The following is a 15,129-nucleotide window of genomic DNA, read 5'->3' as shown; positions in this document are numbered from 1 at the left end:
CATGAAAACGTCATTGAAAACATTCGTAAGCTACCCTATCGACTTCTTTGGAGGCCGCTTTTATTAATCGTGCTATTTAAATGTGGCCAAAGCCCTCGTGTACATTAGATTTTTGCGAAATAGAACAATAAAGTGGCAGTTTTCTTTTCAATCCACGTTTGCAAACCTTATCATATTAATTTCCAATGATATATAGTGAGCAAATCGTGTCTGCGATGGGATACTGGGCTACTAGGAGCTTGGATTCTTGTAGGTATTTGTTATTTTTATTTTAGAGAGCGCAATACAGTAATCGATATAAGAGTTAAAGCACGCGGTGTTTTCCCTACATAGGTAGAATCATTCAATTTCCTATTTTCAAAGAAGGTGGCCTTTATAATTACTTTTGGCGCCCCCGCAGTCGGTATGTCGGGGATTTAGATCCCCGACGAATATACATAGAGTTTGTTTAGGTCTTGGAGCAGGTTTAGTTACGATAGAAGTATGCTGATTTCGTGTATAAATATTAACCGAGCCTCGTTGTTCGCTTAGGCACTGATTATAGTGAAGAATACATTATGGTTGGCGTTTAATATTGTTTCGTTTACACATAAGTTTACACATTGTATAAGTATCATTTTTTTGCATGTGAGATGATCGAGTTTGCATTTATGATTGCTATATCATGATGATGTCCGCCTTATCGGCGTTGTATGTCTAATTTATTCCGTCTCCCATGGCCAGATGATGTTGAATGGATTGTATATGTAGTCTTGCTGATGTATATCTTACTGATGATGTTTTGACAGATTATAGACTTTGAAAGTTATCGGTGCTTGTCCGTATATCAATTGATCAGTGAGCTTTGTAGATTCTTGATCATATTTTTTTCCATTTGTCGTAATGGCCTAGTCCAGTCTCCGTGTGGTACTATGTCGATAAGTAACTGCACTCGCGTCCGGCTCTCAGTATAGTGCCGTGGCTCGGAGGCTGCGATCGGAAAGGTAGATGTTTTGCTTGGTAACTGTTGTACGAAGGCCGGACTGTGCGATTTATGTTGGCGGGCGATCGATGCAAAAAAAAATATCCTGGTATGACAGTTTCATGAATGATGATGCCTGCTTTGGTAATTTCGGCAAGTTCCTCCCGTGCCTTCTTTTGTTCGGCAGTTGTTTTTGTTACAGAGCTTTAAGTATGGATAACCTATGTACGCACAAGACGAGCTAGGTGGTGGGAAATCTTGGTTAATTCTCTGACAATGATGTTTGACGCCAGTTTAACCATGTGGCGATAGGCACTCGGATTCCTCTTAGAGAGCGATATTCTTTGATCTTTGATGGTCTTGCTCGTCTTGCTAAAGCGCGGTTGCACTTTTTTTAAATAAGCACCGTATTCAAAAACAGGCCTTCGTGCTGGACTTGACGTATAAGGCCAGTGACAAAAGTTCGCGCGATTTATAAAATCCATCTTTGATGCGGACTGACATGACGCGGATGAAACTTATGTCGATGTAAAACACGGAGTACACTTCTTTGACCCACACCAGACTCATTCTGTCTGCATTGAAGTACCAAAGAAGCATACATTGATATAATAGTAGGCATCGTTTTGAGTATCTTTTATAAGAGCAAGTGGTTGGACCGTTTTCTAAATCGATTAGGGGCTGGAATACATTGAAATTTCCATTTTATCGATTTTTCATGCTAAATCTTGATTGATCATGGTGAAATTTGGGGTGCAAATTTATTCACAATTCCTTGATGAAATTATGAAGAAAAAAATAGTGGATCTATATGAAAAATCGAGGTGACCTTGAAATGCTCAATGCGCCTCCTCCATCTAGATGAACCTCGTAGCCACCACATGCAACTATGCAATTTTTATTGGAAAAGTTTTTGCTTAAGTCTGGCAGAACAGAAAATATTTCTTCTGCTAATAGTTGTTGCCTGGCCCTGTATATCTTAGGGATACAAAATCTTTGTTTTTCCAAGCTATGCTTATTATTCGTTCTAGACGTTACCACTTTATTAAACACCAATAATACGGTCTTTATTAACAAATTTGTGTAGAATGTGCTTGGGTATAGTGTCTTTTTTAACCATTTTTCATTCGCAGAAGGTTTACTCGATCATAAGGTAAAAATGAAGCAAGATTTCGAGAGAGCGCGTTTCTTGGCACTTGTTGCGCTCAAACTGCGCTGAGAATCAAATCTATATAACGTTTAAATCCGTGGTTATATCAATGTTCAGTAGAATATCTCCATTCATTTGGTTCTTTGATAGATCGAATGTGTTTTTGTAGATGATTTTGTTTATAATAATACTTAAACTATGCAATAAAATCTCACGAAAGTTTAATTAGTCAAAAACTCATCGAAAAAAAAAAAAAAATTGCATCGGCCGGGAATCGAACCCGGGCCGCCCGCGTGGCAGGCGAGCATTCTACCACTGAACCACCGATGCTCGTGGCAATTACATTTTTTTATGATTTAGAAAATACATATATGTTATTTTATAAATTTAATCCACATAGATCAGAAATCTAAATAATCTCTATAGTATTGCTGAAGTTCGGAGGATCGCTTAGAATTTGAAATCGCGTTTGAATCGTTCTGCATACGTTAACTTTTTGTCGGACAGCTGATAACTTGCTGAAGGATCTTTTCGTACAGCGTCGTACATCAAACGATCAACCTCTTCGACAAAATTCTCGACCATCGAGCTACATCTTAGGGTATGTCCTGGAGACATTTCGAAGCACTCCTTTACCTGTTGGAGTTGTTTAATGTGGTGAGTTGCTTTATATAAAACGAAATTCAAACTTGATATAAAAAAGTGATTTTCAAGCAGAGCAATTGTAATATTTTATTTAAAATAAACTTAGTGGTATAAGAGCTGTTGAATAACTGACCGACGCAGCAGTTTTCAAAAGTGAAACTGAAACAGCAAAAGCCCTTGTGCCTCGATATCTACCATCATTTGTACGAGATGTTTGCAAGAAGATACAACAGCAGACGACAGGGCTGTCAATGTGCTTGTCCCGAGACTCTACCGAGTCTCTTGATTCGCCCCTTCTCTGCTCACTCGTGTCTTGTCTTCTCGTGCAACCTTCCGGTGATGAGGATGGACTGGGCGCCAGGTATGAATAAGTACCGCCTAATTCTTCGACTTAATTTTGCCCATTCTCAAAGATCTTGAATGTTCAGGGTGCACGAGAAACACAAGTATAGTCGAGAATGGTTCGGCTACTCAGCTCAAACTGAGATACTAACGATAAGGGGGGGGGGGGGGGGGGTCCTCGAGGAAAAGTAGCCATACGCGACAACAAACTAAAAAAATAACCGACATAAAGTCAAATTCAGGAAATAACCCACGGAGCTGACGTTGAAGACGTGAGATGAGTCGTGTAGTAGAGAAGGATCGGCAAAAAGAAAAATGTACGAAGCGAAAAGTAGTGAAAAACAGCACAGAAGCTACGTAAAATGCGACGATGGGTCGAAGATGAAACGAGAATGAACGAGACACGGTCACCACATCGACTATTAACCCTCTCAGACCGAGACCTATTTCGCGTTGACGGAAAATGATTCCCTTCATAATTTTATCTCAAAATACTTTCTAGTTTCCGAATCCATTGTGACATTTCGGTTTTTTTGTTGGGAAATATGAATTTTGGAATGTTCGCTGCGCGCAGCACCAGGTTCTTGGGGAGCAAAATCAGGAAAATTTACGAATGAATCTAGCACCGAACACCTTAAATACATCATATTAGCTTCCCTTTGAAAGGAAATAACGTTTGGAGTACGAAAAAAAATGTATACCCTCTTTTCTTTTGCGGTAACTAAAGCACCTTTTCACACAACGCCAGCTCAACATGAAACGCCGACTTCATATTGATATTTCGATGAGTTAAAGCAGTTTATCTCTTGATTTAGGAGTATCTAAGGTGCAATCTAACCTTGCTTCATGGAAATAGGCAGTTAGAACCCCGACCTTGCTGACCGATGCAGTTTTATAGGGCCTGGAAGCGCGTGTTGCGTAGAAGCAACATACGGTCCGAGAGGGTTAAGAGGAATTTTAAGGTATCGTGCATCAAGCTCTGGGATTGGGGGTGGGCTTTGCAGCTATTGGAGCCGAATCCCCGTGCTGACTTGATAGCACGATTTGGGAAAGAGGGAAAGGTGGATTAAATGAGTGTTCGCTACGTAAATTCTGAGAAGACCTGTAGATGAGCGAATGACTACATTAAAGAGTCCTGAAAAGAACTGCGGGCGGGGTTCAACGACTTAGGGCGAGTTGTTCCAACTTCTAGGTAGCTTATCTGGCGGGTAAAAGCATTGACTTGTAGACCTTTAACTGTCAGATAGGCTTACCTAGAAGTCGGAACAACCCGTCCTTACATCATGTCCTTTCAGCCGTCCGCCGAACGAGAATGATGCTCGTAGATTGAGCGAGAGAAAGAAATCCTTGTGGATGAGATTGGTTCGAGGCAAGAAAGGTACAGGTAACACAAAAGAACAGCTCGCGAGACCAATTGTGGCGGAGGCAAGGCTCGATCAATAAAGCAAAAAGTTTCAAATCAACTTCGAACCAAATAAATGCAAATCTCTCTGCAAAACGTGAGTAGCTCCAGGTAACTCAAGGTAAAAGTACCTCACGAGTCATATAGACAAGATATTAACACTAAATTAACGCTAAATTATAATTACGTAACGAAGAGTCTCGATCCGACCATCGCGCGGCGATTTTGCGGCGAGTCGATGCGACGTTACATGGGCCGTAAACCCAGTCCACTGGTCAACACGATTCGTGCGAGTGTGGGGTAAAATGTCGCGTCATAGCATATTTCATATTCCATAAAGCAATTATTCAAAGCACCCGTTATTTTATTCATACGGTTTCGAATCAAGACGACTATTCACAATCTTATTTATGTAAGACTTTCACACACGCTCGTCCGTATAGCTTCTCATCGAATTTTATTTCTACGTTGACATATTACTTCCATGACAATACTTGCACACATATAAATAATTTATTATCCATAAAAATAGGATGAGATAGCTGAAATATATATACCAATAGAAATTTAAATAAATCATCAAGTTAGCGCGTTGCCAGTTGCACGAGCGGGAGATCGGTAACTAAAAAATCGATATACACGTTTCTCTCAATATTATGAGTATGGATTAGTCGATTATTCTTTTACACAGTTTGACCGATTAAAAAAAGGCTCTGTCAGCCTACGCAGGACGATGGCAAAAATGGGCTGACAGAGCCTTTTTTTAATTAGTCAAACTGTGTCAACGAATTTCGATTTCGAAAATTCCAAGTGATGTTAGTCGACTGATCCATACTCGCAAGGAAAGCATGTGTCTACTTTTCGATCATTTTCGACTACCAACCCACCCTCTCGAAAGATTACGTACTTCTGTCTGTACTGAATTATATTCCGTACTCACTCTGTCCTTTTCCGATATCTCTTCAGAAATAAAGTCTCTTTTGACATCAGAAGACTGCGTGTACTTGAGAATGCTTTGTAATTTCTGCTCGACTTCTTCAATATCCAAATTATTACGTACGGAGTGCGATTCGTCGATGCAAGCGAGCTTGTTCATCCAATAATTGTCATAATTATCTAACCGATCACTGTCCACCGTACCAGCTGTTGAGGTGGATTTATTAAAAAATGTTTTTTTTTATTATTATTGATTTTTCAATAATAAACGAACCGTGGACCCCGACCACGGGGTAATAAAGAACCCGAATATTTTGAGTGAAAACTCAATCTTTGGGTTTTCCCAAAATCGGATTGTTCAACAGATTTTGAAGAGAAGAAAGTTCAGATTCACAGGCTTAATTACATAGCTCATTTGACGTGACTATTTTACCAAACAAAAAGTGAGAAATTGACGAACCGCTTTGCAATCGATCTGCGATATTTTTGCTCATCGTAACGTTCTGATTTTGGTTCAGGCTCGTTCCGATCTGTGGTTCCTTTCCCAATTTTTGTTCACACGCTGCAATGTCACTGTCCATATTGCGATGAGATTTTTATTAAAACATTAATTTAAAAAAAGACTTAAAAATCAATTAATCGAATAGTGCAACAGATTTTATTTCCATCAGTCGACAAAATTTAGACAGATCGTAAATATTATCTCGAAGACGTATTTTGATGACAAATGCAAGCGGCTTCTAAAAGAGCGCCCGCAATCGTGGACGGTTAGGGAATTAAAAATGCTCGAATCATAGCCAATTTTTGGTATTTTGTTAGAAAAAGTATTTATTATATACGTGCAAAGAACAATATGAGTAGCAAATAAAATGATTAAAAATAAAACTGCGTCACAGAACAGGGTTTTCTATATACTCAAAAATAACGATTTTCAAGGTTACCATGTCTTTTAAGAGTATGGATCAGTCGACTAACCTCACTTGGAATTTTCGAAATTTAAATTCTCTGACACAGTTTGACCGATTAAAAAAAGGCTCTGTCAACCTACGCAGAACGATGGCAAAAATTGACTGACAGAGCCTTTTTTTAATCGGTCAAACTGTGTCAAAGAATTTCAATTTCGAAATTTGCAACTGTCTCTCTCGCACTCGCGGTTGCGATATACCGACTGATCCATCCTCTTAAACTGCCCTCACGGGGAAGAGTGACTTGGGGGAGAAATCTGCACGATTTTTTTTTAATTCTTTCCTTTCCACTGATTTTTCTTGAAAGTTGATTCGTGAAGGAAATCTCGAGGTATAGTTTCGTCAATTAAAATTGAATTTTTAGGGAACTTCCGGCCTTTAAGGCAAGACACAAAGAGCACGTGTTTACATCAAACTACACGTTCATCTTGTAATAATAGTGGAATATTTCTCTACTTTTTCGTCTCACCCAAGCTATTCCCGCTTTATGCGCGCCATTGGGCAAGAATGACGGTGCGTCCGGCCGCGACCCCTCTCGCCAAAAACGCTCTCTTCTATATACTTTCTCTTCCATGTACATAGATTGGTCGTTTTATAACTAAAGGTCGCAATTTTTAAATCCTTGGCGTTCTTTCTTTACTTTTTTGGTATTATTATTATATATATACAACGAATTTATTGACCGTGATTGAGATCCCAGTAGTGTTCACCATATTCTGCATTTTTATTGCCCCAACGAACCTGTAAACCATCATTAACATGTACAATATCTTTTGTCGTGTTTGTATTTTTATTCTATTTATGCTTGGGATTTTAATTTCGATAGATTATGACTAATGAAAAAGAAAAAAAATTAAGTACAAAAAAGTATAAAGTTCTCATTTTGTCTTTGACCGATATAATAGAAAAAAGAAGACTTCAATAAGAACGCATACCTTGCCCTGGTGTTGATTGTTTTTCAGATCCTTCCGTTCGAACCGCTGCTCCCATTCGTGAGGATTTTCACATACATGTCCAAATTGAATTTTCAGGGGCTCGAGGTGTTCAGAGAATATGTCTCTGTAGACAAGCAAAAATATGCAAAATAATTAACGAGATTCGAAGGTAGAGGAGAGCACTGGAAAGGTAAAAAGCGATTATCTATACGTACTGAAAGTACTGTCCTTTTTGCAGAATATCAACGAGGGCTCGTCGCGGTAAATCATCACTGAAAATTCGTCGAATCGAGTTGACGTCGTCTTGACGAGAGTTTGGAAGATTGGCATTGTTGTTATCTCTTATTCTACGATAATTACGACACGTTGCCGGCAAGAGAGTAACGTTGAAGATTACGAGGATAAGTAATGAATATCCCATGATTTTTGTCGCGATTTATAACGATACTAGGTTATCGGGAAGCAAGTGGAATATATTATTTGAATCGGATGGATCGAAAAGTCGTACTGAGCATTTTTCCCACTCGTTAAACAAGCTACAGTCCTCCAGGAAAGATGGCGTTGAAGAAACAAGGACAAACAAAAAACTTATTTTAGATCGTTACGCTCAATCGATCGCGCTTTCTTCGTGAAAGTGTGAAAAATCTCTTGTTCTTTACCAGACATAGAGAAAGCGTTATTTCAACCGTAATGTGTTAAGTTATAAATAAAAATAAAAACATGATCATGATTTCCACTCCGTAACAGATACACGTACAATAAAGAGCGACAACTTTTTGTCGCGGATACCAAGACCACGAAAAACCGAGTCTTCATGAAAAAAAAAGAGAGTACGAAAAAAGACCCACCATGCAATTCTCAACTTATAAACGTGTATCTATTTCTCAAAGTTAACCGGATAACTATGTTTCGCGCATTTAATCATAGATTGCATAAGTTTGACGAAACCGGTGTCTTTTGGCTTCTCCAAACCGCGGAGAACTCGATTCTTCATTACGGAAACGAATTCTCGGTTGCTCAACTGTCCGTCCACTGCAAAATGAGAAAAACAGCGACAATTTGAGTAAGATGTTGTAGAATCAACGAATAATGGAACCGTCGTCGACTATATCGATTCACTCACTGTTCTCATCGAATATCGTGTAAACAACTTGAATAACGTGATCGTTCAAATCAACGTGCGCGACCGTCTTCGCAACGTGTTTCAGAGTGGCTGAAAACGTGGAATTCATGTTACGAAGTGGTGGACAAAATTAATCCAAACGTTTCCTTACCCTGGTCAATCGACGCTCCAGCGATGTGATAAAAAGTCAAAGCAGTATCAACGTCATTGATATTGTTGAGGAAATGGAAGAATTTGAGATAATCTTCCTTGTTTATACCCTTTGCGTGATCCTTGAAACTGTCGACGGATCAGGATTGTCGGATTAATAAAAAGTAATTCAACACGAGACTGTGGTAAGAAAAACATGGAAACGCGAAGGTCGTACCTTTTTTTAACCCTCTTTAACATCTTGGCCTTTTTCTTCTCAGGATAACCGGCGTACGCCAACAATAATTCCGTGAAATCGACTTCCGATATGTTGCCGTTACTGTCAGGATTTCGACGCTCGAACTGCAATTGAAATTTGGGGTTATTGACGAAAATCGTGAAAAAAATGTCCTAATTTATAAAACGAACAGAATAAATTACCTCCAGACTGAGGATTTCTTTTTGCAACTGTTCCTGGAAGTCCAAGAACTTTTCTATCGTCAGTTTTTGTTTCATGTTCGGACCGAAGAAGTACGTTGTCAAAGCCGAATTTACGCCCTGAATGAACCAGTGACGAAACTTTCGTTAATACTGGAGAATGATCTGGAGCAAAGCTCGAGTTGGTTCACGATTTCTCGTACCTTGAACGTGTTCCCGGTGTTGGCGTGATCTCGGTGGCGATTCCCGATGCTCGTTTGTTGCCGAATCAAAGTCGCGACCTTGCCAAATTCTTCTGAATCGACATCTCCGTCTCCGTTAAAGTCGAACATTCTAAAGGCTATTTCAAAGTGACGTCGAGAAGCTGTGCCAAAAAAAATGCAACAATTTATGTTTCTGTAATATTGCTATTAACAATCGTTTATGACGCAACTCACTTGAAAGCACTGTCAACAGAAATATATAATCAGAAAAAGTAATGAGTCCGGAACTGCCGAGTTTGTAAAAAATGCTGTCCTCGTCCAATTCCAATTCCAATTTAGCTTGGACGTTCTGCAAATCCGAAAAGTAGTTCTTAATCGATCGGTGCATTTATCAATTGCAACAGAACGGAAACAAATATACTCTGTTTGTTTGTTTGTTTGTACACACCTTAGGATCGACTCGCTTGTATTGATCCAATCCAAGACCTGAATTAACGACATTCATCATTTTACGAAAGGGAAACTAAGAGTGGTGTGATAAACACGATGGTTCGATGATAAAAAGAATAAATGCATGCGGGCGAATAATCGTCGAAGAACGAAGCTTGAACAGAGCAGGAGATAATATTTGGTACTGAGACATGCACCGCGTGATAAACAAATGGCAGGAGATGCTAGGTACGCAGACAGGCATGCAAGTAGCTCGATCGAGGAGTCACCCCGATCCTGGGTCGATCGGTTATTGCTGTAAAATGAACAATATAGTAGAGAAAAGAGAGAGAGAGAGAGAGAAAGAAAAAGCAAAGAAATTAATCAAAGCTCGAACAATGAAGAATGATTGCGTCAACGAGAGATCGCGATTTACCATCAGGTTGTTTAACGCCAGGGGTCATCGATCTCAAGAAATCGTCTGGCGTCATAAAAACCTCGTGGGTATGGTCATTGAAGACGATTTGCAGCGTTGCAAAATATCGAAAGACTTTGTCGGGAGTTGAATAATGCCTCATACGATTTTCGTACTCTATTATCTGCGTGTCAATTATTAGCATACAGAATAAAGAAGTTAATGTTGGCACCATCGCCTCCGTGCATGCACAACATACTATGACGCTGAAGTTTCCAACGTTGGAGTCCAACGAAATGGTCTAAAAAAACTCTCAAATAATTCCAGTAAATCTCCAACTTTGTTCCCTGCCGAATTGCCAATTCGTCATATTTCAAGTCACATCAATAATTCGTGAAATAAAAAAACAATGAATTATAAATCTTTTTTTCGTTCATTTCGTTGAACTCCAACGTTGCAAAGTTCAGCGTCGTAACATACTTTTAACTCTTGAATGGCACACGGGAAGACTTGGACAATAATTGTGACTGTTTATATCCGCGTTAACTACGAAATAAGTCACACTATGTGGATAGAATATAACGAATATTTCGAATACTACTGGTAATTCTAGCTTTAGCGTTCGAAGGATTTTTACTGTATGATACAATTTACCCCGATGCTCGTCATGAGTACTTCACTTTTTCAAGAACTCCCTAGAGAAATTTGATAACTTGGGATTAACTGATAAATGGTCGAGATCATTTGGGAGGATGGATTTCGAAGTTAGAATTCGAAGATCCCAGCTTTCTATTTAGAAAAGAAATACAAAAAATTCATGAAAAAGTGTAAAAATAAACTTTTTCATGTTTGAATTTGGATATCTGGAACAAAACATGTAATATTTAAAAGCAGAGTAGTGGCTTGGAAATTGGGATTTTGGAAGTAGGAAATAGTTCTACGATAATTAGGAGCGCCAGGATCATTGGCAGAATCTCTCGTTGAATTTTGAACATTATGCTCGTCAAGTTGGGGAGGAATTTCGTGTTGGTCGAGGGTTAATACTTCATTGTGAGAGAATTAGTAAAGCGCGCAAATTCCATAAAACGCTTTCATCAAGCACGAGTGAGAGTGGTTAGTGAGAAGCAGAGAGTTGGAAATACACAGAAGATCCGACATGGAATACCTCTCCACATTCGAGACAAGTTTGCTCGTTCCAAGCTCGTTTTTTTATTGACGAAAATTTTGCTGCTTCATGAAACCAATTCACCTTTCCAATGAAATTTTAGTTAGAGCGTACGAGAACGTTAGTTGGAAATCGCCAAATACCAGTGGTGAATTTAGAAATGAAAACAAAAGAGACCGATTAGGCAGCAACGAAACAGTACTGAGACATTTACCATCCGGTTGTTTCATGCCAGGTGTTATGGCTCTTAAGAAATCATCGGGGGTCATGTAGATTTCTGTACCTTCGGCACTAGTCACCTTCACCGTAGCGAAATATCGGAATATTTTGTCCGGAGTTGAATAAGATCTCATCCTATTTTCATACTCTATTATCTGCAACAACTCTCGGAGTTTTTATCATTTGCAATAATTTAATATTCCTTTGGTTACAACATTTTTCTCTTCTTTCCGAAAATCGTTGCCTTCTCGTTAAGAATTCGAATATCATAAGATTTTACAGGAGCGTCATGAATTTCACGAAAACTTTCACGCGTTCTTTATTTCTTCTAACCGTTAGTAAAGAACAAAGGAAATTAATGTAAATAATACAAGTTTATCGTTGAACCTTTCTATCCCGAAATCCGACTTTTTGCTTCTTTGACTTTTTCTTCTTAGGCTCCTCTGCCTCTGTATGGTCCATTGACTCTTCCTCCTCCTCGCTAGCCTTTTTCTTTTCCGTGAGCATCTCAGCCGCATCCACACGAGGCGTCAGCTTATTTTTTATTGAATTCACATAAGGTTTCAACTGTATTTTGATCCTGTACATCAAAGTACATGTTATTAAACTAAAGTATAAACTTTTACAGCATCAATAATATATTTTTCTGAATGTAAACTTCCCAACATACTCAAAAACTCATATCTCTTTCGAGTGGAAAATTAAACTGACGGCATCTGGTGCTTTTTATAGGAATTGCAAGAAAAAATGTTAAGGAAATTTTTAAACATGGTGTTCAGTTGACAAAACAGTTATGTTATTAAATTGTATTGTTGAAATTCTTGCAACTTTTTCACAAATTTCATCTCAAAATCTTCTGTAAGTGGTAGTTGAAATAAAAATTATAGAGAAGTTTCAGAGTTATACCATGAAACATGTAATTACCTGGTGATACTCATAAAAAATGCAAATTTTTGATATTTGATATTTCAAAATGAACAAAATTCTACAAACAAACATTCCAATAAGACTATCCTTCAAGTGACTAAACCATTATGAACATAACCTGAGAGTTCTTTTTTATTCTAAGCATCCACAATTGTCGCAAAAGCAAATGATAGAAAATGATATTTTGCTAGACTTACCCTTTAAAATCAATAAAGGTTGCTATCAAGCCTGTGACCGTCGCTGAATAAACAATCACTTTGAACAGGGGCAATTTTATATGGGCATGTCCAAAATTACGATAATATCGCTTCTGCTCGTGTTCTCTGAAGTCTTTTCTGATATAAGGTTCGATTTTGAGACTATTGAAGGCAACGACAGAAGACACATTTGGATTTGCGGTAACAATTCGATTGTGTTGGAATATCAGTCGGCATTTAGCGAGAATCATTTTTGCATTTTATGCACCTGTAAAAATTCAATTTGAAGGACTATTTAAGCAATTGCTATCATGAATTATTTATGGCTATATATACTTTTCGTCGAATTCACTGAATTATTAATCAATATAAAATTTGAGGAATAAAAGTTTGTGGAAAGAATCTAGAACGAATTTCTCAGTGAGAAAGTCGGCAAGATAAATTTTATATTCAATATCCGTGCAGGCGTATGGAATAACTGAAGTACTTGCTATTTTTCGACATTCGCATTTTTGCTTATTTACCTTACGTTATATACTTATAAAAAATGTATCCTAACCAATCTTTCGATGATCAACTATTGCACTTTTAGACCCTATGGAGTCTCAGGAACATCGATACTACGTATTCTTTGTATAATGAATGTTAATGTAAATAGAGAAAAAAACTACTTCACTCAATAACAAATTAGAAATCGTTATATACCCGAAGTTAAAGTGGTAGATGGAAGAATAATGAGTTATGGGGTTATGGATTTTCTATTGTTCACCTCGAATTCGTGAGAGCAGCAGCAGCTGATGATTGTTCTTCCGTTGTTTTTGGTTATGTCAATGACACAGATGTCACTAGCAGTGGACAGTGGTTGTTCAGTTTCAGTGTTGTGTTGTCCAGGGCTTTAGTACACATGCAGTACGTACACGACGAGTTAGTACGTTGACAAATATTTTTAATAAGCAAAAGACCTGTAAAAAAACGTTTTCGTTTGTAAATTTATCAAGAAAACAACTAAAAAATGCTCGATACGTCGAGGCTGGAGGTGAACGTGAAGAGACTGTTGGCTCGATGTGAATTAATGGCGAAAGAAGATTCTCATCTCGAAAAGTGGAACTGGAAGCTTGAAAAAGTATAATAAATTAAAATAATAATCGAACTGCCACCTTTGCGGTCTGCTTAGCCGTTCACGCCCTCAGCTTGTCAAATAACAATTATCTCGATGAATAATTATTTTCATTTCAGTTCATACTTGCACTGGACGATATGCTCAAGGAATTGCAAGAATCTCCAGAGTGAGTAATTATTGTTGCTGCCAGATGCGACAATTAATTGGATACAAGTTTAGATGCTTAATATATTGATCATTTCAGTAAACCTTCACGCGATACGATGACAGAGTACACAAGAAGAGTAGAATTCTTGAAAGGTGTCATAGAGACGTCTAAGCTAACAAATCCCATAGAAAGAATTGTAGCAGCTCAAATGTTGCCTAGGAATTCATCAATGATATCAACTGATCTCAATGGGCCCAGTGTTACTTCTCAAATCCATCAGAAAACAACAGCAAAATATAGCAGAGAGTTGCGCAGTGAATTGTTCAATATGGATGCGCCTGGTAATTAAGTTTATACTTTTTCATTCCCATTTAATTACTCTGATCAGTACATACATATATTCTGTCAGCCCTCAAAAAATGCAATTTTTCATGAATTGGTGAGTCACATGGATAAAAAGTAAATATAGCGTTGAACCGTATACTAGTCTATTAGGATGAAAGCTGATATTATGATGACAAATATTATTTGTGGATAGTAAGAACATTTCAAGTTATTTTTTAAGAATGGCTCAAGCAAGTCTAGGATTAATAATGCAATTGTTTTTTAAAAAGGAGGAAACAGTCGGGATCCGTTAAGCAGTAACAAGCTTAGACAGCGAGCAGCTGGTGCTCCGGCTCAGGATCAAGATCTTGATGCTCTCCTCAAGTACAATAGAAATATGCAGGAAAAAATAGCTGAAAATATGATACTTATGACAAGCAGCATGAAAGAACATGCACTGACTGCAAATTCGATAATTAAACAAGACATTGGATCGCTCGAAAAATCTGACAAGTTAACAGACAAAAATGCTGCTAAGTTGCGAATGGAGTCTCTGAAACTTGAGGAACACACAAAATCTACCTGGAGATGTTGGGTCTGGCTCATGGTAGCCTTTGTACTCGTTGTTTTTTTCAGTAAGTCCTTCACTGCATCAATTTTTTTTACAACTACAAATAATTACGCTCTCATCATTAATTTTTCACAGATATGATACTTTTTATGAAAATGGCTAAGAAAAAACCTTGACCAACAGCAACATGCTCGACTAGCCGTTGCATTCTTGAGCGATCTACTGTTGAATTCTGTACTAGCCTGCTGCTGTACTGATTTTTTGACAAGAGTTATCTTAACAGAGAAGTGTTGGCTCCGCATGCTGAGCTATGGTGGCTGTGAAAGACCATCAGATTTTATGAAAAAAAAAATAAATAAGAGGTACATTGATTTGTATTCATCGA

The 15,129-nt window shown here is 38.1% G+C and overlaps 4 protein-coding genes and 1 non-coding gene across 11 annotated transcripts; 1 reads left to right on the top strand and 4 right to left on the bottom strand.

Moving 5' to 3' along the window:
- Positions 1–1,843: 1,843 nt before the first annotated feature.
- On the bottom strand, positions 1,844–6,017 carry LOC122412356 (uncharacterized). Its single transcript, XM_043421826.1, has 4 exons — positions 5,897–6,017; positions 5,380–5,643; positions 2,890–3,146; positions 1,844–2,747 (listed from the first exon to the last, which is right to left on the bottom strand). The coding sequence occupies exons 1-4, from the start codon at positions 6,015–6,017 to the stop codon at positions 2,562–2,564; spliced, it is 828 nt and encodes a 275-aa protein (XP_043277761.1). The 3' UTR covers positions 1,844–2,561.
- TRNAG-GCC (transfer RNA glycine (anticodon GCC)) lies at positions 2,371–2,441 on the bottom strand. The gene has a single exon. It is a non-coding gene; the product is annotated as a tRNA-Gly (tRNA).
- A 675-nt stretch (positions 6,018–6,692) lies between the features above and the next one.
- On the bottom strand, positions 6,693–8,178 carry LOC122412798 (uncharacterized). Its single transcript, XM_043422665.1, has 3 exons — positions 7,552–8,178; positions 7,337–7,460; positions 6,693–7,142 (listed from the first exon to the last, which is right to left on the bottom strand). Exons 1-3 carry the CDS (start codon positions 7,755–7,757, stop codon positions 7,077–7,079), a joined length of 396 nt encoding a protein of 131 aa, XP_043278600.1. The 5' UTR covers positions 7,758–8,178; the 3' UTR covers positions 6,693–7,076.
- Positions 8,179–8,194: 16 nt separating this feature from the next.
- Positions 8,195–13,482, bottom strand: MICU1 (Mitochondrial calcium uptake 1). Of its 7 annotated transcripts, none has more exons than XM_043422655.1 (12): positions 13,351–13,482; positions 12,582–12,849; positions 11,845–12,037; positions 11,453–11,612; positions 9,678–9,715; positions 9,464–9,599; positions 9,230–9,390; positions 9,030–9,146; positions 8,827–8,951; positions 8,611–8,738; positions 8,460–8,549; positions 8,195–8,368 (listed from the first exon to the last, which is right to left on the bottom strand). In XM_043422655.1, exons 2-12 carry the CDS (start codon positions 12,830–12,832, stop codon positions 8,214–8,216), a joined length of 1,554 nt encoding a protein of 517 aa, XP_043278590.1. In that variant the 5' UTR covers positions 12,833–12,849; positions 13,351–13,482; the 3' UTR covers positions 8,195–8,213. The 7 variants fall into 7 exon arrangements, with proteins under 7 accessions (XP_043278590.1, XP_043278592.1, XP_043278587.1 ...); XM_043422657.1 differs by having other exon boundaries at positions 9,464–9,578; XM_043422652.1 differs by lacking the exon at positions 11,453–11,612 and adding an exon at positions 10,095–10,257.
- On the top strand, positions 13,388–15,121 carry Use1 (Vesicle transport protein Use1). Its single transcript, XM_043422661.1, has 6 exons — positions 13,388–13,490; positions 13,580–13,704; positions 13,818–13,867; positions 13,946–14,190; positions 14,464–14,808; positions 14,880–15,121. Exons 2-6 carry the CDS (start codon positions 13,594–13,596, stop codon positions 14,918–14,920), a joined length of 792 nt encoding a protein of 263 aa, XP_043278596.1. The 5' UTR covers positions 13,388–13,490; positions 13,580–13,593; the 3' UTR covers positions 14,921–15,121.
- The last annotated feature ends 8 nt before the right edge of the window (positions 15,122–15,129 follow it).

This window comes from Venturia canescens, chromosome 6 (genome assembly GCF_019457755.1).
Source record: "Venturia canescens isolate UGA chromosome 6, ASM1945775v1, whole genome shotgun sequence".
Lineage (NCBI taxonomy): Eukaryota > Metazoa > Arthropoda > Insecta > Hymenoptera > Ichneumonidae > Venturia > Venturia canescens.
Note: the sequence above shows the minus strand (reverse complement) of the source record. Positions and strands in the feature narration are given on the sequence as shown.